The sequence below is a fragment of the Euleptes europaea genome, chromosome 1, assembly GCF_029931775.1.
Source record: "Euleptes europaea isolate rEulEur1 chromosome 1, rEulEur1.hap1, whole genome shotgun sequence".
NCBI lineage: Eukaryota > Metazoa > Chordata > Lepidosauria > Squamata > Sphaerodactylidae > Euleptes > Euleptes europaea.
This window is the reverse complement of record NC_079312.1, coordinates 29,721,998-29,749,457: the sequence shown is the minus strand read 5'-3', so window position 1 is coordinate 29,749,457 and position 27,460 is coordinate 29,721,998. Positions and strand designations below refer to the sequence as shown.

The 27,460-nt window shown below is 46.8% G+C and overlaps 1 protein-coding gene across 2 annotated transcripts in view; it reads right to left on the bottom strand.

Annotated features, from left to right (window-relative positions):
• Nucleotides 1–1,158: 1,158 nt before the first annotated feature.
• The window catches only part of CPNE9 (copine family member 9), a 71,120-nt gene continuing 44,818 nt past the window's right edge, over nt 1,159–27,460 (bottom strand). For both annotated transcript variants that reach the window (XM_056851900.1, XM_056851908.1), the window contains 11 exons: nt 26,943–26,984; nt 16,622–16,697; nt 13,304–13,357; nt 12,125–12,186; nt 11,689–11,735; nt 9,791–9,972; nt 6,687–6,814; nt 5,038–5,140; nt 3,083–3,140; nt 2,668–2,741; nt 1,159–1,390 (listed from right to left, as the gene is read on the bottom strand). In XM_056851900.1, the coding sequence (XP_056707878.1) occupies nt 1,238–1,390; nt 2,668–2,741; nt 3,083–3,140; nt 5,038–5,140; nt 6,687–6,814; nt 9,791–9,972; nt 11,689–11,735; nt 12,125–12,186; nt 13,304–13,357; nt 16,622–16,697; nt 26,943–26,984 (979 nt within the window). In that variant the 3' untranslated portion in view covers nt 1,159–1,237. The remainder of the gene's footprint in view (nt 1,391–2,667; nt 2,742–3,082; nt 3,141–5,037; nt 5,141–6,686; nt 6,815–9,790; nt 9,973–11,688; nt 11,736–12,124; nt 12,187–13,303; nt 13,358–16,621; nt 16,698–26,942; nt 26,985–27,460) is intronic.

Here is a 27,460-nt window from a genome sequence, read left to right as displayed (position 1 = left end):
ACAAGCAATAGCATGGTGTGGTGAATCCAGCTTTCATCCAAAGCTCTGATCTTGGCGGCACTGCAATAAAATAGCCACACTCTGGTCCGCCTTTCCTTCCAGCGCAGGAGGCTTTCGTCAGGAACTCCCAAGAGTTTCCTCAGATTTGCAACTTGACAAATGGGGCATTTCTAGGGCTCCCAATTGCCCGGTACTGGCAGGCAATTGCCCACCAATTTATGGGGCTGCCCGCTGCCCCTCTGCTGGCCAGTGGGTGGAAGCAGGCCAGCTGAAGGTAGGGGGACGATCCGCGTGCACATGGAGTGCGTGGTGCGATTATGTCACTTCCATGCTTACCCCAGAAGAGCCGGCATCATGATGGGGATGCTCTAGCACGACCACCCCCAAACTCTATGGAGGGGGGTCCTGGCAATCCCAGGCATTTCCCATCAAAGGCTTTGCTGCGAAACAAACACAGTTTTTAAAAGACCCCCTAAAGGAGATTATTGGTTTCCATAGAGTTTTTGGAGGAATGCGCTAGAGTGTCCTGTATGGTGCTGGCACTTCCGGGGTAAACCCAGAAGTGACATCATCGCGGCCCACGAACGTTATGGCACAGATTGCCCACCCCAGTACCACCCCAACGAAGCTCCTGCCAGTAAGGAGGGGGGACCTGACAACCCTAGGCATTTCCCATTGAAGGCTTTGCTGTGAAACAAACAGTTTTTAAAAGACCCCTAAAGGAGATTATTGTAAAAAGTTTCATCTGGCATTGCATCTTGACCCCAGAGGAAGCAGCAGGGTCACTCCTAGGAACAAGTAAAAAAAAACATGAGTGGGAATTCCTGGGACCAAGGATGGTTTTATTGTCAATATCCAGGCAGAACAGAGCTAAATGGCACCTTATTTAGCAAATTTGGCCTGACAGAAACACCACCCCAGGGCCCCAGCAAGATGCCCGGGTCCTTCCAGCCTTCCTTTGCATCCACTCACGTCCCTTGCCGGGGCTGCTTAGTGGAGTCATCCCTGTGCGATTCTGGGTGGGCTCATGCTTTTTGTGCTGGTGTCTCGGCCCTTGTGCGAGACATGCAGTCCGTAGCCTACCTGCCTCCCCGCAGAGATCCCCCCTCCCCCAGGATCTAGCCAGCTCTGGACAAGAGAGTGGAAACGGGCCCCGTGTTGCCCAACCGGTAAGGGTCATCTCAGTCCCGGCTGGAGCAGAAGCTTCCCGTTGGCTCAGGCTGCACAGAGGGCGGTGCTACTGTGAACTGGAGGAGAGGGGCTTGATGTCGTACATCTTCATGTAGGAGAGGAGTTGTTCGGGGACTTCGGCTAACACATCCTTGGCCAGGCGCGCCATGCTTAACACCTGGTTCCCTGAGTGGTCGATGTAGTCCCGGAAGGGCACAAACTGTAACAGCAGGAGAGACAGAGAAAAGTGAGGGCTCGGTTGGACTGAATCCATCTTTCCCCAGTCCATCCCAGAACGCGGCTTGGTGTCGACGGCAGCAGAAAGGGAAGAGAAACGCAAGATCAGAGGAGGCTTGCCCTCAGCCTCATGCCCACTCAATTCGTTTAGATTCCTCACTACTTAAACCAAACACTTTCAGTGAGCTCGTCATTTTTTTCCAATCCTCTCTTTTCAGGCTAAGAATACAAGTATTTTCATATATCCAGGATGGGTGTGCCTCTTAGCAGTATTAAGGGTGACAAGTGTGGCAGGGCAGGAGTATAGAGCTCTCCGTCCCTATCTGAGTTCTTTGGGGTTCTGAAAGATGGGCAGGTATGTAAAGCCTTTACTGTCGCTTTGGCAGATATTACCAAAATAGCTGAGGAGTAAAGAAACTGATGAGGAAGGAAATGAAGGGGAAATATCCTCTCTCCTCCTCACTTGATGCCTGGCAATGAACACTGAAAGACCTCCAAGAGAATATGACTGTTGCTTATAACTAGGGTTGCCAGGTCCCTCTTCGCCACCAGTGGGAGGTTTTTGAGGAGGAGCCTGAGGAGGGTGGGGTTTGGGGAGGGGAGGGGCTTCAATGTCATAGAGTCCAATTGCCAAAGCAGCCGTTTTCTCCAGGTGAACTGATCTCCATCGAATGGAGATCAGTTGTAATAGCAAGAGATCTCCAGCTAGTACCTGAAGGTTGGCAACCCTACTCATAGAATCATAGAATCATAGAGTTGGAAGGGACCACCAGGGTTATCTAGTCCAACCCCCTGCACAACCCAGGATATTCCAAACTACCTCCCACACACACACACCCAGTGACCCATACTTCATGCCCAGAAGATGGCCAAGGTGCCCTCCCTCTTAAACTGCAACTCAAACTACAACAGTCTTATCAATATCATTTTAGGCTGCTATATTTGTTTTATGCGCTTTTATGCTGTCCTGTTTTTATCGACTTGATTTTATTTATTCATTTCATTGCTTGTTTCATTGACTAGTTTTTATTTTGTCTCTTTATTTGTTTTATTGTTGTGGTTGTGCGCTACCTCAAACAGGTCTGGAGGGGCAGCGTACAGATTTCCTAAATGAATCGTTGTTGTTGTTAGCAGGCCTCTGAACATGCCTTAGGTGGCCTCAAAGTGTCAACAAGGCTACAGAGAAACAAGCCAGGAAAGGACCCGCATGAACCTTTCCTGGTGAACCGCTCCCACCCCACATTCACCTGGAAGAGTTACCTGCACAATGTCTCTCTCTGCATAGCGCCCCCTGGAGGAGACTCGCACCTCATCTCCATCCAGCTCTTCCATGGCTGAGGATGACACAATCATAATGCTGAGGTCTGCCACCACCCTCCTGGCTCAATGCCACCCTCCCCCAACGACGGGGTACATCTCAGCGCACTAATGCCAGCATGCACCCTGGGATCCGGGAAGCACAGACGGGAGATCAAGCATCAGCTCCAGTGGATGGTTCTCCACAGTCAGGTGGACTTTTTTGGCCACATGGCTGATTGATGTGTAAAGTGGGTGTAAAGTGGGTGTAAAGTGGCTACCGGTTGTGATACCAGGTCACCCTATAGACTCACCAAAGCAGCAAGACAATTGCCTGGGTTCATCAATTCCTGGTCTGTATCTGGATGTCAAAACTTACCCAAAAAATCAGCAGGGCCGACTCCCACGATGATGATGGACATAGGCAAAGAAGAAGCCTGTGGGGAAAATATTATTGCCTGAGCTGTACCCTTTACAGTGTCTGGGGGTTTCTCTCTCTCTCTCTCTCTCTCTCTCTCTCTCTCTCTCTCTCTCACACACACACACACACACACACACACACACACACACACACACACCCCTGTTCCTGAATAGGATAGATAACTTGAGAGCGAGTGTGGTGTAGTGATTAGAGAGTTGGAACTGAGAGGACCAGGTTCGAATCCCCCGCTCTGCCGTGGAAGCTTGCTGAGTGAACTTAGGCCGGTCGCACATGCTATCAGCCTACTTCACAGGGTTGTTGTGATGATAAGATGGAGGAGAGGAAAGTGATGCATACTGTTTTGCGTTCCCATTGGGGCAAAAGACAGAGTGCAGATGAAATATATAAATAAAACCTTACTTCCCCACTGCATAAGTCAAGCTACTCTGATCCTGCATCATTATATGAGTCAGAGTAATCATAATTTCAGTCCTTCTTCCAGACAGCCATGCTGTCATTCTGTTAAACTCAGATATTCAGCAGAGAGCATGATGACAACAGTTCCACATCTGCTAGTGTTTTAGCATAGCTAATTATGTATTTGCCCAATGCATTATGTCCCTGCAATTGCACAACAGTCCTGTGAGAAAGGCTATTCTTAAATTGATAGGCTGATAAACTTTGAGTCAACATAGATCTATTCATGTGCCAGGCCACAGAGACTGAGGAGCCCAGTGGGACCAGGAAATACAACTCAAAGAAAATGTAGTTTATGAGCTACACATGAATGTAAATGCTGCCTTGGACTGAATCAGACCTCAGGTCTGTCCAGGTTAGCACAGTCTATCCTGATGGGCAGCAACTCTCCAGGATCTCAGGCAGGATCACCTACTGTCTAGGCCCTTAACTGGAAATGCTGGGGATTGAACCTGGGACCACCTGCGCTCTATCACTGAGCCACAGCCCTTCAATAACAAATATTAGTTTGTTTCTTTTGTAATCGTGGGAGCCAGGATAGTTCAATGGGCAAAGTGTAGGACTTGACCTGCTTTTAGCAGTCATGGGGTGGAATTGTTTCTCCCCCTCCCGAATTTCATTAAATTATTAACATCAAGACAATAAACAGAATTACATCAATATGATAAACAGAATAAAAAGGAAAAGAAAAGAAAAAATACAAATACAAACACAGAGACAAAAAGATACTTCCATTTTTGTTTGTATCGAATATAAATCTAGTTAAGAAATTACTACCTGTTCTCTAGCTACAAATATTTTTTTTAAAAAAAATTCTTACAACAAAAGCCAAACTTTTCTCTGTCAAGCCTCTATCATGCCTACATTCCTATTCTTCTAATCTTCTAATCTTAGGGGGTTGAATTGTTTCTTGATTCAGTGGGACACATCAATATCTCCCAGTCTTAGTGTTTAATACCCGCATACTTTCAAAAATGATAATTTCCCCCCCAGAAACTTGTAAGGGAACGGAGCTTCTGAGAGCCATATAAGCCCCACAAAACTGAGATTCCCTCTGGGCCCCCACTCCACACCACTCATACCCAACTCCAATATCACATGAAAATAAATCAGATGATTTACCCAACTCCATGGGCCCCACAGTGACCAGTGCCCTTGGCATTTTGTCCCCTACCGATACCCCTCTCTTGGTGGCCACAAAGGGACCTTCCTTGACTCCTGCATTGCAAGTCAGTTTTGGGAAGAGGGAGATTGCTGATCTGTCCAACGTCACCTTCAGAGCTCTTCTGCGCTCCCCTGAGCTGTGAGGCTGTTATTTATTTATTCATTCATTCATTCAATTTATAACCCGCCCTCCCCGGCCAAGACCAGGCTCATGGCGGGTAACATCATTCTTGCTTCCCCTCCTGCTGCGCTGGGAGAAGGGTCAGACTTACGGCCACAATGGCTTCCTTCGTTGGCGTCATGTCGGAGATGACCCCATCCGTGATGATGAGGAGGACGTAATACTGCGACCCATCGCTAACCTCACCAGCTGACCTGTGGAGAGGACCCAAAGATCATTTCAGTGTTTCCTTACGACAGCCCTGTAAGGCTGGTATTATTATGGTCATATTGCAAAGAGAGGGGACAAGATGGAACGAGACTGGCACGGCGAAGGCCACCTACTGAGTCTGGGGCAGAGGCCAGATTTGAACAGGGGACTTCTCAGACCTCAGATGAGAAATCCATTTAGTCCGGGTTCTTTTCCCGACACTGGCTATCCAGATGCTTCTAGGTTGGTTACAGGACACAAAGACAAGAGCCCTCCCCTGTTTGTCCAAGACACCTGGTGTTCAGAGCTATACTACCTTTGAACATGGAGGCTCCATTCCGACACCAGGGCTGTTAATAGACTAATCCTCCATGAACCCATCTAGTCCTTTTTAAAAGCCATTTACTTTATCAACATACCTTATGGCAGTGAATTGCCTAATGTGCAGTATGGACAGAAATTGTTTCTTCTGTCTTTGATTAACCTACTGCCAGTCAATTTCACTGAGTCACCCCAGGTCTTATATGATGTGAAAAAATAGCTCTCTAATAGCTCCTGAGTAGCTACGTACGTAGCAATTAAAGGGCAAAGGAGTCCCCTCTAGCTCAGGAACAAACAAGCTGATTTTTGATGGGGCAAGGGAGGGCAGGTAATATGCCTGTGGGGTGCGGAGCTGTCTCGAGAAATCAGGATGACTGGCAAGGACTTCCATTCACTCGTTCCCTGGAGCTACTTCAGGCCGTTTCAAACATAATCTCGGCAGGTATGTGACAATGGCATTTATCTTGCGGTCTAATTCTGCTAATGCCAAGGCTATTAAGTTAGTGGAATGGTGTGTGTTTTGATTACAGTAAGCTGTTGTGCCAGGAAAAACCTCATGGTATCCAGTGATCTATTTCTGCTTGCGGAAAGCATAGAATGAGCCACAGAATGTCTGCCTAAACATATGTTTGTGCAACTGTTTTTATTTATAAACGTAATGATGCAGTTAACAAATGCATTTGCAAAGCAGGATGGGATAAGTGCATGTGTGTGAATATATTAAGTGCGGTCAAGTTGCTTTCGACTCATGGTGACCCTATGAATCAATGTCCTCCAAAAGGTCCTATCATTAACAGCCTTGCTCAGGTCTTGCAAACTGAGGGCCCTGGCTTCCTTTATAGCTAATAGTTGCGCCACAAAATGTATCTTGCCATCCTTAGTGCTTAGGGTTGCCAACCTCCAGGTGGCACCTGGACATCTTTTGCTATTACTATTGATCTCCAGATGACCCAGATCAGTTTCCCTGGAGAAAATGGCTGATTTGGAGGATGGATTCTTTGGCATTATATCCTGCTGAGGTCCCTCTCCACGTATTTCCCAACCCACAGCTGGCAACCCTATTAGTGCTACTGCTTACCCAGTGACCCTTGCATTAACAGAACACCACTGACTTGGTAATGAACTCCAGTGACATTTCACCGGCTATACACCAGCAGACCTTCAGAAACCTTGGCCCAGAGTTTAGGGCTTCAGATTGTTCTCTGGCCTGTTTCCCCACTCCCCACTTACTGGGCAACCAGGTTGATGACAGGTGCAAAGTTGGTGGGTCCATACAGCTGCACAGTCCGCAAGCTTTGGAAATAGGATTCCAGCACTCCTTCGATGCCCACGCAGCTGGGGTTATCCGGATTGTTGTTCTACAGAGAGAATGGTTGCAGGTCAGCAAGCAGGATTGCGTGTATGCGCCCGCACAAGTGCACGCGTGGGACACTTTTCTAAGCCCTCATCAGAGGAAATTACTTGCGCTTCTAAAAATAAAATGAGGACTAGAAACTTTTAAAAAACAAAATTAAGGATTCTCATTATTCTGACAGAGGCTCCTGTTTCAGGGCTGCACTGCATGATCTCAGGCACACAAATAGCTCGACGCCTCTGCCAATGATAAAGGCCACAAACGGCAAGATACTGAGCATCGGGATTAGGGTTGCCAACCTCCAGGTGGTGGCTGGAGATCTCCCGCTATTACAACTGATCTCCAGGTGACAGAGATCAGTTCCCCTGGAGAAAATGTCCGCTTTGGCAATTGGATTCTATGGCATTGAAGTCCCTCCTCTCTCCAAACCCTGCCCTCCTCAGGCTCCGCTCCAAAAATCTCCAGATATTTCCCAACCTGGAGATGGCAACCCTAATCAGGATTGTTCCTTCAGCTTGACTCTGTTAAGAAAGAGAGGCTCTAGAAATCAGGTGCCAAAGCTTATGAAGTTTTGGAAGCCAAAACCTTTGAGCTATCAGCCTTTCCCACCAACTTCAGAGCATACTGCTGTGGTTACTTGGGTGCTGAGAGGAATTCACTCCGGGAACCTCAAAGGTTGAGCCCTAAATGATAAAATCTCATTAAAATAATTATATTTCTTAAGTGTAAACAACAGGTATGATAAAAACACAATGCCTGGAATACAAGCTACATATAATACCACCAGAGTAAACTGTTTCAGGAATATTCAACACAATTGATGATTCACATAACATAAATGACCAATAGACCATATGCGTTTTGGCTTCTTGGGCCTTCCTCAGTATATATAGGGTTGCCAGGTACCTCTTCGCCACCGGTGGGAGGTATTTGGGGCGGAGCTTGAGGTAGGCAGGGTTTGGGGAGGGGAGGGACTTCAGTGTCAGAGAGTCCAATTGCCAAAACGGCCATTTTCTCCAAGGGAACTGATCTCTATTGGCTGGTTATAATAGCAGGAGATCTCCAGCTAGTACCTGGAGGTTGGCAACCCTACACACACACACACACACACACACACGATTATTAAAAACACATCTGGAAATTAGAAACCTTTATATCTTGTGTGGCCAGTAGCAGCACCAATCATAGGTCTTTAAGCATGGTAACTTGCTCACACAAGCACCTCTTGTAAAATTATCAATGTTTCCGGATGTGTGTCACACCAACCATTGACAAAATTTTGAGGCTCCCTGTACTTGTATGGCTGAGTTCCCCTCCTTGTTTTTGCTATCTATTAGGAATCCACTCTGTACATGTTCTGGGTTACTCTCTTTGAGTTTCAGAGATGAACCTCAGCTCTGAAATCAGTCAGTCCTGCTACCAGTTAAGCCTTGCCGCCCATCATCCGTGCGAATCCTAACCCCCCTCACGTAATAAAAGCCCACATTGTTTCGACTTTGCTCAAGACCTTTGGTTAGAGGAGTGTAATAATGAAAGGAAAGCTAAAAGGCCAGGAAAATGGGCCCTTCCTTCATACTGAGCCAAGCCAAAGAGCATTTCCCCTGGAGTTCATTAATACTCATGATCTTCGGAAGAGTGTGCCTTTGATGTCTAATCATGACACGTTTGTTATTTGTACAGTTGCAAAATTAATTGAGAGCGTGTTTTGTAGCAACTAATGAAATTAATTGTGACTACTTATTCTGTCAGCGCTGCAAGATGTTACTATTACAATACCGTAATAGCCATTCTCTGTGTAAGTGTGTTTTGTTTTATGTGTGAGCGTGTGTGTTTTTGTAAGATCTGAATGGAGTTTTGTGATGCTGCCCCATCTGGGGGAACAAGACCGTCCAAGCTGACAAAATGACGTCCAAGAATGAGTCCGGATATCCGGGACACATCCTGCGGCACCATTCTGTCGCGAGAAATATCTCCCCGCAGAGCTCCACACGAAACGACTCCATCAGATGCTGCAGTGTCATTAGGGTTGCCAACCTCCAGGTACTAGAAGAAGAAAATACCTGTGCTGGAAACAGTAGAAACTGTAATAAATGGCAGCACGTGGCTTCAGCGATAATGTAATGTGGAAATATACAACTGGAAAAAAAACAATATTATAGAATATAATAATTCTATTTTTTGGAAAATCCAAAACACAACATATATTCATAAACACTGTGTTGAAAGCCACACAGAAACCTCACTGGGTCTGAAATAACAAAAAATGTATATATACAGATTGCTTTTAACAACAAAACATGAACAACATAAATTCAAGAATTATTTCTGTGGCCTTAACAAAAGCTCACGTATACACGTATACATGTTGTTCATGTTTTGTTGTTAAAAGCAATCTGTATATATACATTTTTTATTTCAGACCCAGTGAGGTTTCTGTGTGGCTTTCAACACAGTGTTTATGAATATATGTTGTGTTTTGGATTTTCCAAAAAATAGAATTATTATATTCTATAATATTGTTTTTCCCCCCAGTTGTATATTTCCACATTACATTATCTTTGAAGCCACGTGCTGCCATTTATTATAACCTCCAGGTACTAGCTGGAGATCTCCTGCTATGACAACTCATCTCCAGCCGGTGGAGATCAGATCACCTGGAGAAAATGGCCGCTTGGGCAATCGGACTCTATGGCATCGAAGCCCCTCCCCTCTTCAAACTCCGCCCTCCTCAGGTTCCGCCCCAAAAACATCCCGCCGGCGGCGAAGAGGGACTTGGAAACCTTGTAATGGATTGGATCAGGTGTTCCTCTCGCTAATTACTGGCTACCTTGACTGACACCGTTTCTAGGATCTGGGACAGAGGCCTTTCCCAGGTCTATCACTGGAGATCTTTTAAAATGGGGATGCCAAGGAGTGACCCTGGAACCAAGTGTGTGCCAAGCAGCCCATTCAACCCTCCCCTGGTAAAGCCCATACCTACCAAAGGGAACTGGTGGGACACCTTGCCATCCGGTGGGACTTTGGCTCCAAAGCCGTAGGCAGGGAAAAGTTTGTCGCTGTCATAATCCTGGATGATCTCGCCGACTGCCTTCAGCGCCATGGCGTAGGAGCTGAGTTGGTAGGGGCTCATGTAGTGGAGGGAGGTGGGCTGTGAGGGATTCCCTGCACGAAGGGAAATAAAACAGGAGTCCGGTGGCACTTTTCACGCCATTTATTTCAGCATCCACATTTGGGACTAAGAGCTCGCCTGGGAGGAGGTTCTGGAAACCCGGCATAGCCCTGACAGCCAGGACATACAACACTGGGAAACTACTCAGAAAAAACAATCAAACAAACAAACACCTTGGCGCCGCCAAGTGCTATCAGGAAGCGGCCGGGGCCAGGTTAGGGTTGCCAGCCTCCAGGTGGTGGCTGGAGATCTCCTGCTATTACAACTGATCTCCAGCCAATAGAGATCAGTTCACCTGGAGAAAATGGCCGCTTTGGCAATTGGACTCTATGGCATTGAAGCCCCTCCCCAATCCCCCCTCGGGCTCCACCCCAAAAATCTCCAGGTATTTCCCAAGGCGGAGCTGGCAACCCTAGGCCAGGTAGGGCTTTCGCCCAGCAAGGCTTCTGATTGATTGTTGGAGATTTGACTGGCTGAGCAGATTTTTTAAAAATATTGCTTTGGCAGCAGCTGCCACCACAGCACAAGGACCTACATTAGGGTTGCCAACCTCCAGTTGGTGGCTGGAGATCTCTTGCTATTACAACAGATCGGCAGGTGACAGAGAAAATCGCTGCTTTGGAAGGTGGACGCTACGGCATTCTACCCCATTGAAGTGCCTCCCCACACCAAGCATTGCCCTTGTCAGGCTCCACCCACTAAAGCCCCAGGTATTTCCCAAACTGGAGCTGGCAACCCTAATCTACACTGTGTTACTGAAGTTAAGCTGTGGCAATCATTTTGTGGCCGCCTCCGCTACACCCACCATGCTGTGACAGAATTCGAAATGTGCCCGCAGGCTCAAAAAGGTTGGAGACCCCTGCTCTAACCCTTCTTTGCAGCCGTTTGCTCCCAGTGCCTCCGTATCCTTTTCCCACAGCTCCGCTTAGGATAGGCAGATGCCCTCTTTTTCAGAAAGCAGTCCTCTTGTATGATACCTGTCTTCGGAAGAAGCAGATTCTGCTTCTGTCCAGTAAAACTGGCGGAAGTTTTTTGTTTAATACATTTTTTGTAAACTTTTGAAAGACAGGTTGTCACTCAAGCAGCAGGGCTCTGCATGCTTCCTCAGTAGGGTTGCCAGCCTCCAGGCATTACAACTCTCCTGCTATTACAACTGATCTCCAGCCGATAGAGATCAGTTCACTTGGAGAAAATGGCCGCTTTGGCAACTGGACTCTATGGCACGACAGTCCCTCCCCTCCCCAAACTCCGCCCTCCTCAGGCTCCTCCCCAAAACCTCCCACCAGTGGTGAAGAGGGACCTGGCAACCCTATGCCTCAGACAGAGCTGGCACTATGGTGAACTGTGTTTCTTATTAAATTAGAGCACATGTGTAAATCTGCATCCATGCATGTATATTAGCATATGCAGATCTTGTGCAAATGTTGTCCCCTTCTAATTTTTTGAGGGCTTTTGCTTTCTTTTGGTCACCCATGGGTGGTCACTCTACGTCCACTCCTCTTCTCTTTGGTGCCCAGTACAGTGGGACGCAGTCCTCCCCCCCCACCCCTCAATTCCAGCATGGCTTCCTACTCCCAGTTTGTGGGAAGAGAGGCACTGCCTGAAGCCCAGGGGTCTCTGCTTGTGGCCAAGGGTCCTTGGCTGCCTGGTTACAAGCAACACATCTGTCACTCGGTTCCCATAGAGACTCACTGGTGTGCTGCACTCACCGTTGGAGGCCGTGAAATCAATGGCGACTGTGAAATTCAACTGTGTCCTGGGGGGTGGGGGAGAGAAGAGAGAGAAAGAGAGGGAGAGAAATAGACGCTGCCATCCTTGCAAGCCCCCTACAACGTTCTCAGCTGTCTTCCCCCTCATGTTGTCACCCTGTAAACATCACCGGTGTCATCTCCCCTGACATGCAGTTCCTCAGTGCCCCAGAAGCCTCGGCCCAAAGCCCCCCTCAGCCAGCTTCCTCTAGCCTCCCTCCCTCGAAAGCCACGGATTTCAGGAAAAATGGAATGTCTTCTTTAATTATTTAGGTAATCACTAAGAACAGAATTAAATTTAAAAATAGAATTTTTTTTTTAAAAGCCATGATGGAGGCTGGCCCAGGAATGTGAGTCCAGGGTCCCAGGAAGCCGCCAGGCTTTGCGGCTGACGCACCCGCCTCGAATATAATCGACAAAGGTGAATTCGGACTGCACCGCGAACGACAGAAGGGTCACCTGCAGAGAGGAGACAGAAAAGACGCCTTGTGAGAGATAGTGGGCAAGGCAGTCATGGACAAAGAGGCAGCTTTGGGGACAGGTCTGGAGGAGCCTAGCAGAAGTGGGGAGTCATAAGGGTTTCAGAGAGGGTTTTGGGGGGGATGGGGTGAGGCAGGGTGATATTTACTTGCTGTGGCTCAGTAATAGAGCATCTGCTTGGCAGGCAGAAGGTCCCAGGCTCAATCCCTAGCATCTCCAGTTAAAGGGACTGGGCAAGTAGGTGATGTGAATAGACCTCTGCCTGAGACCCTGGAGAGCCACTGCCAGTCAGAGTAGACAATGCTGACTTTGATGGACCGAGGGTCTGATTCAGTAGAAGGCAGCTTCATGCGTTCATGTGTTCACCAGAAGCAAACGGGTTCCATTTTTATGCCAGAAATTTGCAAAGGCTCCATTACACTGTGGTCAAAAGACCCCTCCCAATCCTCCTTTCCTCCCTAATGTGGCTGCCTCTCCTCACTTCCTTGCCGCATCAGGGAGACACAAACCCAGCCTAGAGAAAACTTCTGTTTCCTCCTTCAGTTAGAGCAGCAGCTTTCCGATAGAAGTGCCCCATTGCTGAAGGAGGGAGAAGGAGGGAACCCTCCAGCACCACCCTGATGCACTGTGCCCTATAGCCATGTAAGCTCTGCCTAACTTGGTCATATATTAAAGTGTGACTGCATGTCAGATGACGAGGGTTGCCAGGTCCCCCCCTGGCCATCGGTGGGGGATGGGGGGTGTCAGGTTGCCAGATCCAGGTTAGGAAACTCCTGGAGATTTGGGGATAGAGCCTGGGGAGGACAGGGACCTCAGTGGGGTACAATGCCATAGAGTCCACCCTCCAAAGCATCCATTTTCTTCAGAGGAGCTGATCTTTGGAGATGAGCTGTAACCCACATCTTATTTGGTATCTGAAGAAGTGAGCTGTGGCTCACGAAAGCTCATACCCTGCCAGAAAATATTTTTGTTAGTCTTTAAGGTGCTACTGGACTCTTGCTCTTTTCTACCACATCTTATCGGTTCATGCCAAGCATTTCCGGAGAGGGACGACAGTGGCTCTCAAGTAATGGAGGGAGAAGTATCTCATACTCACAGTCCCCGAGTTAACGTATTTCTTTTTCTTGCATTTCTTCCTAGGATTCAAAACCTAGTGTTGAAGCAGAACAGACAGGTGAGTCTCCTCCAGCCCTGAGTCGCAGCCCCCATTTTGTGTCTCAGCCCGCCATTACTGATGTTTTCTCCATGGTAACCCCTAACTCAGTTCCACAGCCCCCCGTGGTCTCGTCCTGAGATCCACAGCAATCAAAGTGACTAAACTCCATCTAATCCTACCCCTTCCACAAAAGCAGGGCTACCCATCTTTTCTTTAAAGCTGGGGACTGCTAACTGGCACCCTACATGCTGTATCCTGACTCTCAAGTAATTTCGTTTGGCCTCTTGTGGGCCTACCCAATTTTAATCATTGTCCGTCTGTCTCATGTTTGTTTCGCACTTTCTTCAAGGAACTCAAAGCCGCGTACATGGCTCTCCCTTCAATATTTTATCCTCACAACAACCCTGTGAGGTAGGTTAGGCAGAGAGGGTGACTGACCCAAGGTCATCCAGTGAGTTTTCTGGCAGGGAGATTTGAGCCCAAGTCTCCCTGATCCTAGTCCAATATTCAAACCACTATACCACTCCATGGCATCTGAAGTTTTATTTATAAGGGGAAGAAAAAAATATTTTCAAGTCACAAGACGCTGAGATATCTTAACGGGGATGTTGTACATAATGTTGTGCATAATGCCCCGATTCCCCGCTGAGTGCATGTGTGTTCCTTAACCACAAAGCCATTACTACTAGATAGTGGAAAGCTTCTTATATTACATATCCTGACCATCTGTTAGAAGATCTGCTTGAGAATAGAATGACACCCAAGAACAGAGTAGCCGGCTATTCTGCTTTCTATCGATCCCATTTTCATCCCGTCTGAGAACTCTCTCACCCCACGCGGAGGTAGGCAATTGCAAACCACGTCCGAACGTCTCTTGCCTTGAAAACCTAAGGGGTCGCTATAAATAATCTGTGACTTGACGGCAGTTGATGGTGGAGGCTTATCTGGAGAACTGGGTTCAATTCTCCACTCCTCTACATGAGCGGCAGAGGCTAATCTGGTAAACTGGATTTGTTTCCCCACTCCTGCACATGAAGCCAGCTGGGTGACCTTCGGCTAGTCACAGCTCTCTTAGAGCTCTCTCAGCCCCACCTACCTCACAGGGTGTCTGTTGTGGGATGGGGAAGGTGACTGTAAGCTGGTTTGATGGTTCTTTAAGTGGTAGATTCTTCTTCTTCCCACCATCACAGTTCTGTCTAGATTGTACTAAGCCAGAAATGCTTCCAGGCCTGCTCTAGGTCTTTGCTTGGGCAAAAGCCAGGCTCCAGTCTTGCTTCTGTGATTCCCTAGTTCATGCCAAGGGCTTCTCTGTGCCCCTTCCAGTCTGATGGCTTCCCAGGAGGCCCTTCTGCTCATGGGAACACCATTGTCCTTCTTCAGATAGCCTTCTTGGCTCAGACATTAGCTGGCAGTTGACTCTGCCTCCAGACTGGCCCTCTGGTGTTTCTGCCACAACGTCCCACCCCACTCTAGTCCCAATCCTGCCAGGGCTACATTACGGTGTAGAGGTTAGAGGGCCAGAATAGGATCTGGGAGGCCCAGGTTCCTATCCCCACACTTCCACAGAAGCTTGCTGGGTGACTTTGATCCCATCGCTTTCTCTCGTCTTAACCTACTTCACAGGATTGTTGTGAGGATAAAATAGAGAAAAACAGGACAATGTTGTAAGCCAGTTTGAGTCCTCCTTGGGGAGGAAAGCAGGGTATACATTTCTACTGTGCTGACAATACCATTGCCACTTCAGCCCCTTCCCCTCAACATTTTGCTCCACATCTCACCACTGCTTCAGGACAGAATTCTCAATGGCCATTTATGCATGGCCGTTTCCTCGTGGTCACCGCGCCACCTACTTCAGAGGTCGCCTCGCTCTCCCCATGCATTTCCATGCGTTTTGCATGTGTTTTCTGGATTCATGTTTAGCCAGCATCCAGAAAACGAGGGGGGAATGCACGGGGAGAGTAAGGCAACCTCTCACTGTCAGAAAATACGAGCATAATTAAAGCAAAGCCCCGAAGCAGTCGGCATGGTGACCTCGAGGAAATAGCCATGCATAAATGCCCAATGTCTCCAAACCGCTGTGTAAAAGGAGGATTGCTTCAGCACCCCACCCCCTCCAGGTCTGGAAAGCACCTTTCTGGCTGGCTGGTTGGGTTAAGGTTCAACTTTACAGCAAGGCACACCCCATATTTCCACAGGCAGGAGCATCAATCATAATCAGCACATTCAAGACCTGTGGGTGCTTCACCAGCTACATCAATCATGCTGGTTTCATTAAACTGTGCGCCATCTCCCAAAGTGGCGATAACAGCTTACTGAAGCCGCATCGCTCCAGGTGGGTTTGTCCTAAATACCAAATGGTAGAGGGAGAGGAATGATGAGGCTCCTCGGATATCGGTAGCCAGGGAGTTGTGGCCGGAGAGTAAAGCCTGGAGTGAGAGTTGCCCGCTGCCTAGGTAATAAACCCGACGGCTGGCGCCTGTGCCTTTAAACAGACATTTGATAGGGAGAAGTCAACCTGTGGAGCTTTTCTGCTACACAGAGGCAAACATCCACAGAGCTGCACCATGCCTAAGAGAATGGTCTGGGAGGTGGCAGGTTCAGTTCTCAGCCACAAACTTGGTAGATGACTAATAAGGCAGTTTCTCTGTCTGTCTGGGGAGGGGCCATGGCTCAGTGGCAGAGCATCTGCTTGGCATGCAGAAGGTCCCAGGTTCAATCCCCGGCATCTCCAGTTTAAAGGGACAAGGCAAGTAGGTGACATGAAAGGCCTCTGCCTGAGACCCTGGAGAGCTGCTGCCGGTCTGGACCAAGGGTCTGATTCAGTAAAAAGCAGCTTCATGTGTCTGTCTGTCTCTCTCTCTCTCTCTCTCACCCCTAGGTCAGGGGGGGGGGTCAAACATAAGGCTCATGGGCCAGATCCGTCCCCTTGAAAGCTCTTATCCAGTCCATGAGCCAGCTGAGGCAGTCACCCCCCCCCCAAGATCCGATCTGGGCTGGTGAGGCATGGCCCAGCCCGACCAAGTGACATTTATGTCATATCCGGCCCTCGTAACAAATGAGTTTGACACCCCTGCTGTAGATTCTCTGTCTACCAATGATACAATACAGGCCTTGCTTTTTAAAAACCAAACAACAACAACCCGTAACTCTTAGGTACAACATCTGCATACGATTCCACACTGGATGCCTGACAAATTAATTCAGTTGTGCAAGGAACTAGCATTTATGATAATGGATATCCAGTTTAGAGGGGCTCACCTCATACACAGTGAACTGGCTCTGGGCACGGGAGAGCTCCCTGTAGCTCGTAGCAAACTCTCCGATGAAATCATGGCTGTAGAGGGTAGGGGGAAGGAAGAAGCAAAGGTAGTCCGTCATTGCTAGTGCAATATAAACCCATGGCAAGGCTTAGCTAGCTTAAGGATACGACTGAAGCTTTGAGCAGGAGCCCAGGAATTCAAGAATCCAACTTTCTCCCTTAGCAAATTTGAACCATCTCCTCCACCTTCACCAATCCACTAGATTCTTCTTTCTCTAAGGCCATTTATGCAGGGCTTTTTCCCTCGGGGTCGCTCTGCTGACTGCTCCGGTGCTTCCTTTTGATTGTGCATGCCTTTTCCGACCATCAGTGGTCGCTAGGGATGCCAGGTGCCTGCTGGTGGCGGGCAAACCCCCGGTAATATGCCCCTCTGCCCGCCGACCAGCTGCATGCATGCGCCAACGTGGCACTTCCGGTTTACAACCAGAAGTGCCGCCTCACGAGGAGCCTTAGACCACTCAAACTCTTAGTTTGAGTGGTAAAGGGTCGCTGCACACGCACGCACACAAGATCGGGACAGAAACCTCCTGCCGAAGGTGAGTGGGGACCTGGCAACCCTAGTGGTTGCCTTGCTCTTCCCGTGCATTTCCACCTGTTTTGCCCGTGTTTTCCGGATGCCGTTTTAGCGAGAATCTGGACAACGCAGGCAAAACACATGGAAATGCAAGGAGAGGGCGAGCCAGCCTCTGATGGTCGGGAAAGGCATGCATAATTAAAACGAAGCACCAGAACAGTCGGCAGGGTGACTGCGAGGGAAAACAGCCCTGCATAAATGGCCCATGAGCCAAACTACACCTTGCAATATTTGACATGGTGTTGAGGTTTGCTGTATCTGAATTCTAAGCCTCCAGTCACGTGTCACGCTGATGAGAACTGATTTCCTATTTGGGGCCCTGATCTGGTTTGAAACATGGCCTCCGCCTTCTCCTTTGTGCTATTTGCCTAACCCAAAACTATCTGAGTGGGGCACTATTTGTCCCATGGGAGGATTGCACATGTGCTGAAGGGCTACGCGGGGCACACCATGCTCACTCAGGTCCATTTCAGTTTGGGAAAACGGCACAGGAGGAAGGCATGAGCATCCTCCCCATGCATACAACAGTCCCGATCCAAACTGGGGCTGTGTACACATGGGAAATGAAGACTCCAGTTACGCATCTGATTGCATGGGCCCAGGGAGGACCTGGGGAAAATATAAGAACGTAAGAAAGCCACTGCTGGAGCAGACCAAGGCCCATCCAGTCCAGCAGTCTGTTCACACAGTGGCCAACCAGGTGCCTCCAGGAAGCCCACAAACAAGACGACTACAGCAGCATTCCCCTGCCTGTGTTCCAAAGCACCTAATATAACAGGCATGCTCCTCTGCTCTCCTCTAACATACAGTTAGGCACTGCCGGTAGAGTGAGCTTCAGACGACAGCCAAGGGATATCTCCACATGAGTCTTTGCAAGTGGAAAACTAGCATGGCAGACAGCGAGCTGGATTAAAACCTTTTCTCACCAGCAAGGCCAGCATCAGGTTGGACAGAGGCCAAAGGTGAACAGCCTACAAAGGGCCAGTCAGTGTGAGGTAGTAGCGATCGCAATGACCTCTGGGCAAGTGACAGTCATCGATCTGTCCTCTAGGGTTGCCAGGTCCCTCTTCGCCACCGGCGGGAGGTTTTTGGGGTGGAGCTTGAGGAGGGCGGGGTTTGGGGAGGGGAGGGACTTCAATGCCACGGAGCCCAATTGTTAAAGCGGCCATTTTCTCCAGGTGAATTGACCTCTATTGGCTGGAGATCAGTTGTAACAGCAGGCGATCTCCAGCTAGTACCTGGAGGTTGGCAACCCTCTTGTCCTCCCATGCAGAGACAGCATTTGCCCACCCTCCCTCCTTCCTTCCCTTGGCATGCACGCCGCCACCACAGGGGGGAACAATAGCTCCTCCTCTTCCTCCCCTCCTCCGTGGCCAGGCAGACGCCAGGCAGCCCACGTCTGCTCCAGGCTGCTGTTTGCTCACTTGTCCGAGCCAGAAATGACGGCTATCAGGAGCAGCAGCTGCCAGCCAGTGGCAGAAACCACTGAGTGAGCGGCAGCTGCTACTCTTGGCCAGCACAGCTGTTCATTTGCCAAGGCACCTGAGGGAGAACGGCGGGGGCGGGGGGAGCAGATCATCTCGCCAATGCTTCCCCAAATGAACCCGGCTTCCTGCTTTTTTTAACATATTCAAAATGGCAGGATTGGGAGGATCGTCCCCCTCCCTCCTTGCCTACTGAAGTGGTGGGGTTGCCAACCTCCAGGTACTACCTGGACATCTCCCGCTATTACAACTGATGTCCAGCCGACAGAGACCAGTTCCCCTGGAGAAAATGGCCACTTTGGCTATTGGACTCTATGGCATTGAAGTCCCTCCCCTCTCCAAACCCTACCCTCCTCAGGCTCCACCCCAAAAACCTCCTGCCGGTGGTGAAGAGGGACCTGGCAACCCTATGAAGTGGGGCGGTTCCACCTGCCCCCTCTTTTCCCCCCCTGCATACGTTGATCCATCTCAAAGAGCAGGGCTTTCCACTGGGCTTTAAAAGCTGAGGCGTTCGAGCTCTTTACTATATCATGATTTGAAATAGCAAAAAGTCTTGTGGCTCCTTAAAGACTTGGGACTTTTATACCAGGGCATAAGTTTTCATGAGAACCTTGAACGCGGGGAATGGGAGGAATGAAAACAGCTCCGCAAAGAGCAACAGAAGACGCCCTCAGGGAACTTGCAACAGAGGTACATTTCTGTTCTGCCTGAGGATACCCCCATCCATCTGGTCCTCTGGGGCTTCCCGTTCCTTAACTGAAATCTTTTGTTCGTTTACGCTAGGCATAAAAGCACCTTTCTCAATGGTCTCCAGTCTGTTAGGCTCTATATCCATTTGTAGGGTTGCCAGGTCCCTCTTTGCCATTGGCGGGAGGTTTTTGGGGAGGAGCCTGAGGAGGACGGGGTTTGGGGAGGGGAGGGACTTCAGTGCCGTAGAGTCCAGTTGCCAAAGCGGCCATTTTCTCCAGGTGAACTGATCTCTATCGGCTGGAGATCAGTTGTAATAGCAGGAGATCTCCAGCTAGTACCTGGAGATTTGGGAACTCAAAGTACACCTTGTGCTGATAATAAAGAAGTACCGTGAAGAACCAGCACTGTTGGTTTAATGTCCAGTATGCTAATATGCCAATCTAACAACTATTTAAAGTTCAAGATAATTTTTATATAAAAAGGTAAAGGTCCCCTGTGCAAGCACAGGGTCATTCCTGACCCATGGGGTGACATCACATCCTGACGTTTACTAGGCAGACTTTGTTTACGGGGTGGTTTGCCAGTGCCTTCCCCAGTCATCTACACTTTACCCCCAGCAAGCTGGGTACTCATTTTACCGACCTCGGAAGGATGGAAAGCTGAATCAACCTTGAGCCGGCTACCTGAAACCCACTTCCGTCGGGATCGAACTCAGGTCGTGAGCAGAGCTTGGACTGCAGTATTGCAGCTTACCACTCTGCACTACGGGGCTCTGATTTTTATATAGGTAAGTATTTTATAATGCTATTACTTTTGCTACATTGATACAATAATGTTGATGCAGGATACCCATTTCACCTATTCAGGCTTCATCAATCCAATAAATCCTTGGGTGGCTGCAGGATAAGGGTGCTTTATCCAAACATATGCCATCCATTTGAACAAGTGAGGTACACGCCTCATGTTTGGATAAAGCACCCTTATCCTGCAGCCACCCAAGGATTTATTGGATTGATGAAGCCTGAACAGGTGAAATGGACATAAATACCGGAAGCCCATCTTCTTATGGAATCCAGTGGCATCAATGAATATGTGAAGATTGATACAATTGTGTATCTTATCAATGAATTGAACTTCCTACTGTTATCTTTGTATCCTGCATCAACATTATTGTATCAATGTAGCAAAAGTAATGTGTGTGTGTTAAGTGCCGTCAAGTCGCTTCCGACTCATGGCGACCCTATGAATGAAAGTCCTCCAAAATGTCCTACCTTTGACAGCCTTGCTCAGATCTTGCAAATTGAAGGCTGTGGCTTCCTTTATTGAGTCAATCCATCTCTTGTTGGGTTTTCCTCTTTTCCTGCTGCCCTCAACTTTTCCTATCATGACGGTCTTTTCCAGTGACTCTTGTCGTCTCATGACGTGACCAAAATACGACAGCCTCAGTTTGGTCATTTTAGCTTCTAGGGTCAGTTCAGGCTTGATTTGATCTATAACCCACTGATTTGTTTTTTTGGCAGTCCACGGAATCCGCAACACTTTCCTCCAACACCACATTTCAAAGGAATCTATTTTCTTCCTATCAGCTTTCTTCATTGTCCAGCTTTCACACCCATACATAGTAATAGGGAATATGATGGCATGAATTAATCTAGTCTTGGTGGCCAGAGTCACATCCTTACACTTCAAAATCTTTTCTACCTCCTTCATGGCTGTCCTTCCCAGTCTCAATCTCCTTCTAATTTCTTGGCTGCAGTCTCCCTTTTGGTTGATGGTGGAGCCAAGGAATAGAAAGTCTTGAACAATTTCAATTTCCTCATTGTCAACCTTAAAGTTGTGTAATTCTCCTGTAGTCATTACTTTTGTTTTCTTGATGTTCAGCTGCAGTCCTGCTTTGGCACTTTCTCTTTTAACTTTCAGCAGTAGTTGTTTCAAATCTTCACTATTTTCTGCCAATAATGTAGTGTCATCAGCATATCTCAAATTATTAATGTTCCTCCCTCCAATTTTCACTCCACCTTCATCTAAATCTAATCCTGCTTTCCTAATTATATGTTCTGCATATAGATTGAAGAGATAGGGAGATAAAATACATCCTTGTCTGACACCTTTGCCAATTGGAAACCATTCCGTTTCTCCATATTCTGTTCTAACTGTGGCCTCTTGTCCAGAGTACAGGTTGCGCATCAAAACAATCAGATGTAGTGGCACACCCATTTCCTTTAAAACCAGCCATAGCTTTTCATGATCCACACAGTCAAAAGCTTTGCTGTAATCTATGAAACACAAGCTGATTTTCTTCTGAAATTCTCTCGTATGCTCCAGTAACCAGCGTATATTTGCAATATGATCTCTAGTGCCTCTTCCTTTTCTGAAACCAGCTTGAACATCAGGCATTTCTCGTTCCATATATGGTAACAGTCTTTGCTGTAAGATTTTGAGCATCACTTTACTTGCGTGAGAAATTAATGCAATGGTCCAATAGTTGTTGCAATCTTTGATGTCTCCTTTCTTGGGAATTGGAATGTAAATGGATCGTTTCCAGTCTGTGGGCCATTGTTTTGTTTTCCATATCTGTTGGCATATTCTTGTCAAGATTTTGATGGACTCCGTTTCTGTGGCTTGAAATAGCTCTATTGATATCCCATCTGCTCCTGGTGATTTGTTTCTCCCGATTGCTCTCAATGCAGCTTTCACTTCACTTTCTAAAACTGTAGGTTCTTCTTCAAAAGATTCTTCTTGGAAAGAATCTTTTATCCTTTCATCTCTTCTGTATAGTTCTTCAGTGTATTGTTCCCACCTTTTCTTTATTTTGTCCTGTTCAGTTAATGTATTTCCATGCTGATCTTTCAGCATGCCTAACCATGCTTTAAATTTCCCTTTGATTTCTTGGATCTTGTGGAACAGATCTCTTGTTCTTCCTTTTTTGTTGTTCTCTTCTATTTCTTTACACTGGTTATTATAATAGGTCTCTTTGTCTCTACGTGCTAGTCGCTGGAACGTTGCACTTAGACTTTTGATTCTATTTCTGTCACCTTCTACTTTTGCTTCTCGTCTATCTCTGGCAATTTTAAGAGTTTCCTCAGACATCCATCGAGGTTTTTCTTTTCTTTTGGCTACAGGAATAGTCTTTGCACATTCTTCCTTGATAATATCTCTAGTTTCCACCCATAGTTCTTCAGGTTTACATTCACTTGAACTTAGTAATGCAAATCTGTTCCTTACATGGTCTTTAAACTCTTCCGGAATATTGCTTAGATTGTATTTTGGTGCTATGAATGTTTTGGTGTTTTTCTTAAGCTTTATCTTGATTTTCGATATTACCAGTTCATGATCTGTACCGCAGTCGGCTCCTGGTCTTGTTTTGGCCGAGAGAATAGAGCTTCTCCATCTTCTGCTTCCAATTATATAATCTATTTGATTTCTATACTGGCTGTCTGGTGATGTCCATGTATACAATCGTCTATTTGGTTGCCTGAAACATGTGTTTGCAATGAACAGATTGTTGTCTTCACAGAATTCTACGAGGCGTTCTCCTGCTTCATTCTGTGCTCCTAGCCCAAATCTGCCAACAACATTTGATTCTGCTTTGTTTCCTACTTTTGCGTTCCAATCACCTATGATTATCAGCATATCTTGTTTAGGTGTGTGATCAATTTCTTCCTGAACACTGGCATAAAAACTTTCAATTTCTTCCTCATCAGCATCTGTAGTTGGGGCATAAACTTGAAGGATGCTTATGTTGATAGGCTTTCCCTGAAGTCTGATTGATATTATTCGGTCAGACTTTGCATTATAGCTCCTGACTGCCTTTGCTACATCTTGCCTCACCTTCAGGGATTCCTCTACCCCCATCCCCATTGGAACTGCCTGTTCTCTTCTGCGGATGTGGCCATTGATCCCTTAAGGGGGTGGATGCATCTTTGTCTGGTGTCTCAGCTGTGACCATTCCGTCTTGAGTGACTCTGCTAGGAGTTTAGTCTCTTGATAGTCTAGACCCCTTACGGTATTGCTCTCAGCTTCCCTGACACTCACAAACCCCCTCACCACGTTAAGGTGTGCATCCAGAAGGGGGGCAAAAGTAATAGCATTATAAAATACTTGTCAGTGGGTAGCCGTGTTAGTCTGTCTGCAGTAGTAGAAAAGAGCAAGAGTCCAGTAGCACCTTAAAGACTAACAACAATATTTTCTGGCAGGGTATGAGCTTTCGTGAGCCAAAGCTCACTTCTTCAGATACTTAAGAAGTGAGCTGTGGCTCACGAAAGCTCATACCCTGCCAGAAAATATTGTTGTTAGTCTTTAAGGTGCTACTGGACTCTTGCTCTTTTCTATTAAAATACTTGTGTGTGTGTAAAGTGCCGTCAAATCACAGCTGACTTATGGCGACCCCTTTTTGGGGATTTCACGGCAAGAGACTAACAGAGGTGGTTTGCCAGTGCCGTCCTCTCCCATCCAAATACTAACCAGGGCTGACCCTGCTTAGCTTCTGAGATCTGACGAGATCAGGCTAGCCTGGGCCATAAAATACTTACCTATATAAAAATTATCTTGAACTTTAAATAGTTGTTATATTGGCAGATTAGCATACTGGACATTAGACCAACAGTGCTGGTTCTTCACAGTACCTAGAGGCTGGCAAACCTACCCATTCGTAAACATGGTATGCACCCCCAACTCATACATCCTGGGTCAGGCCTCTCAGCCCCAAACTCTTCTTGCTAATTCCAACCTCAGTTTAATATAAAATGTTACCTATATAATTTTGCAATTATTTTTCTCTCTGCTTATGGCTCTAAATAGGATTATATCCTAAATAGGATTCATTTTGACAATGTTCCAAACTATCTCCTGGCACCAGTCGTGGATCATTTTGTAAAATTTCGCCATAATGAAAATGATCTATGTTTTTTGTAGTTTGGAGGCTGAGAAGCAAACATTTTGACAGAATAGATAAGGAAAGGATACTCAGACAGAAAGAGGCTTACTTCATTCATCTATTTGATTCCTTATCTCCACGGGGCTTGAATTTAGATAATGACCTTTCATGTTTCATTTGAATTGGGTATCAGCCCCTTTCAACAGATGACATCATCTGCCACACCGGCTTGAAATTAACCTTGCTTAGCAGCAGTAGTTACAGCTGCTACACTTTGTATCCCTTGAGGAACCTGTTACAGTCTTTGTAAGAAGCTGTGCACCTGGTCTGCTTTAAAATTCTTAAGACTCCTGTACTACAGATCTTTATGAAAACTGAATATAGCAAGACCATGTATCCATATGAGGAACTTATTAATCTTCATTGAAGTTAATACATACACTTATGGTGAAATGTGAGTAACTAAAAACTTTTTTTATATGATGTGTACCAAAAATTGATTATTTTATGGATAGTTTGGAACATTGTGTATTGTGTATTTATGTGTAGATGTGGGACTGAAGAAGACTCTGAAATGATCATATCCCAGCATTCCATCTTGTTCTTCAGTAGTATGAACATCCATTGAACATCTACCTGCATTTACGATACGAAAAATATATGCCTAGATTGTTGTATATGCTTATGGCAATTTATATACATAGCACTTCACTGATGTGATTTGTCACTTCTGTATATAGCACTTTGCTGTTATTGTTTGTTTGGTTTTCCAATACAAACTGTTTTTGCAGATATCTCAGCATAGTCTTGTACTAGTACCTGGAGGTTGGCAACCCTAGTTGCAGCCCAGACGTCTGAGCAATACTTTCACAATATAGCCTGGGACCTGATCTATACATTATGCCAGATGGGGAGGTAGAATACTCAACTGGGCTACCTCCTACAGCAGGTGGTGACATTTGTGAATGTTCCCACACATAGAAAACTAGCGCATTGGAAGGAGAAAGGTTTAGTGTAACCCTCTTTCAGGTGAGCAAGTTTATTTCCTCCAGGGAGATTTTTATACAGGGGTGTTGTGTTGCAATAATATCACTTCTTATTTCTTGCTCAGTTTGCAAGTTGACTAAGAGATTACTCATCTGCTGCTTAGAACTGCCTTTATCTTGGACAGTTAGTTGGAACAGTTACAGAAAAAGGCTAGATTAATTGCTTTTTTAAAAGAGTTGTGATTGGCCATCTTGCTATATCAGATGATCTCATATGCACCTGCTGATTGGCCATCTGCACTTATGTTCCTTGGCTCTTATTTAGTGGTAACCAATCGGATATCTAGAAATAACCACATGATTATGATAAATCAAATTTAGAGAAAGGTAAAATTGATATTTTTCTATAAACAAGCATTCTTGTGAAAAGCAAATCAGATTTCTCTGACTGGAAGTCTCAGAAGAAGAGGTGAGATCTCTTGGTAAGATTTGGGGTAACTTGGGCTTTTTTGGTGATCCCTAAAAGCAGTGAGACAAAAGCTGAAACCTGCTTTGTTTTTAAACTATCATTGTGTGTGTGTAAAGTGCTGTCAAGTCACAGCCGACTTATGGCGACCCCTTATGGGGTTTTCAAGGCAAGAGACTAACGGTTTGCCAGTGCCTTCCTCTGCACAGCAACCCTGGTATTCCTTGGTGGTCTCCCATCCAAATACTAACCAGGGCTAACCCTGCTTAACTTCTGAGATCTGACAAGATCAGGCTAGCCTGGGCCATCCAGGTCAGGGCAAACTATCATTAGCGATAATATAATTAAGCAATGGTAGGAACACTGATATGTTTTGTATTCATTTCCACAGCATTTGTGAGGTTAAATCTTTTGAGCCTTTATTTTTTTTCCTGTCTTGCTCAATAAAAAGAATATTTCCTTTGCTCAATAAAGGATAAAAGATTATGAAGGTTTCTTCACACAACACATAATTAAATTGTGGAACTCCCTGCCCCGGGATGTGGTGATGGCTGCCAACCTGGAAGAGGGGAGCGGACATGTTCATGGAGGAGAGGGCTATTCATGGCTAATAGTAAAAATAGATACTAGTCATGATGCATACCTGTTATCGCCAGGATCAGAGGAGCATGCCTGTTATATTAGGTGCTGTGGAAGACAGGCAGGACAATGCTGCAGTCGTCTTGTTTGTGGGCTTCCTAGAGGCACCTGGTTGGCCACTGTGTGAACAGACCGCTGGACTTGATGGGCCTTGGTCTGATCCAGCAGGGCCTTTCTTATGTTCTTATGAAAGTGTCCTGTCTGGTTTGCTGGCTAATAGTTCAAAAGGACGATTCATTCCCTAAACATTTCCATGACCAGCGTTAGAGGCAGAAAGGTTTCTCTAATGTGATAAATCTGGAGATCTCTGCGGCTAATCAGTTTTTGCACAGACACAGACTTGAAAAAGGTACAGTGCCATGTCTTCAATAGGGTGCGAGGAGAATCTCTCACTGCAGGGGAGCATTAAGAAATATGATTTTTCCCTCTATCATTTGTAGTGGCACAATTTAAAATCCTGCCTCCTTGGTCTACCACATTCTGCATAATGGCTCCCACTCAGAATGAGAGAAGACTGTAGACCACATAGAAGCCCTCCACCTCACCTGCCGTCTCGGTCCCAGTCATAAACGTCAATTTTCACTGTCCTGGAATACAAATAACAAACAGAGAGAGCGAGCAAAAATTACTTTTGTGGAAAGGTTTCCAACGTGAGGTTCATTTTAATCAGGTTAAAAATGAAGGAAATGCTAGAGGCAGCAGAGCTGATATCTATAGGGTTGCCAGGTCCCTCTTCCCACCGGTGGGAGGTTTTTGGGTGGAGCCTGAGGAGGGCAGGGTTTGGGGAGAGGAGGGACTTCAACGCCGTAGAGTCCAATTGCCAAAGCAGCCATTTTCTCCAGGGGAACTGATCTCTATTGGCTGGAGATCAGTTATAATAGCGGGAGATCTCCAGCCACCACCTGGAGGTTGGCAACCCTAGATATCTACCATCATGTTCCTCCCATATTAAGCTGCTTCATGACACCAAGACCCTACTAGTGAGGTGGGCAGAACTGCCCTTCCTTCCTCCCCCCAAACAGAAGGGCCCCGTGGGCTCTTCCTAAAGGTAGATGCTACTTAG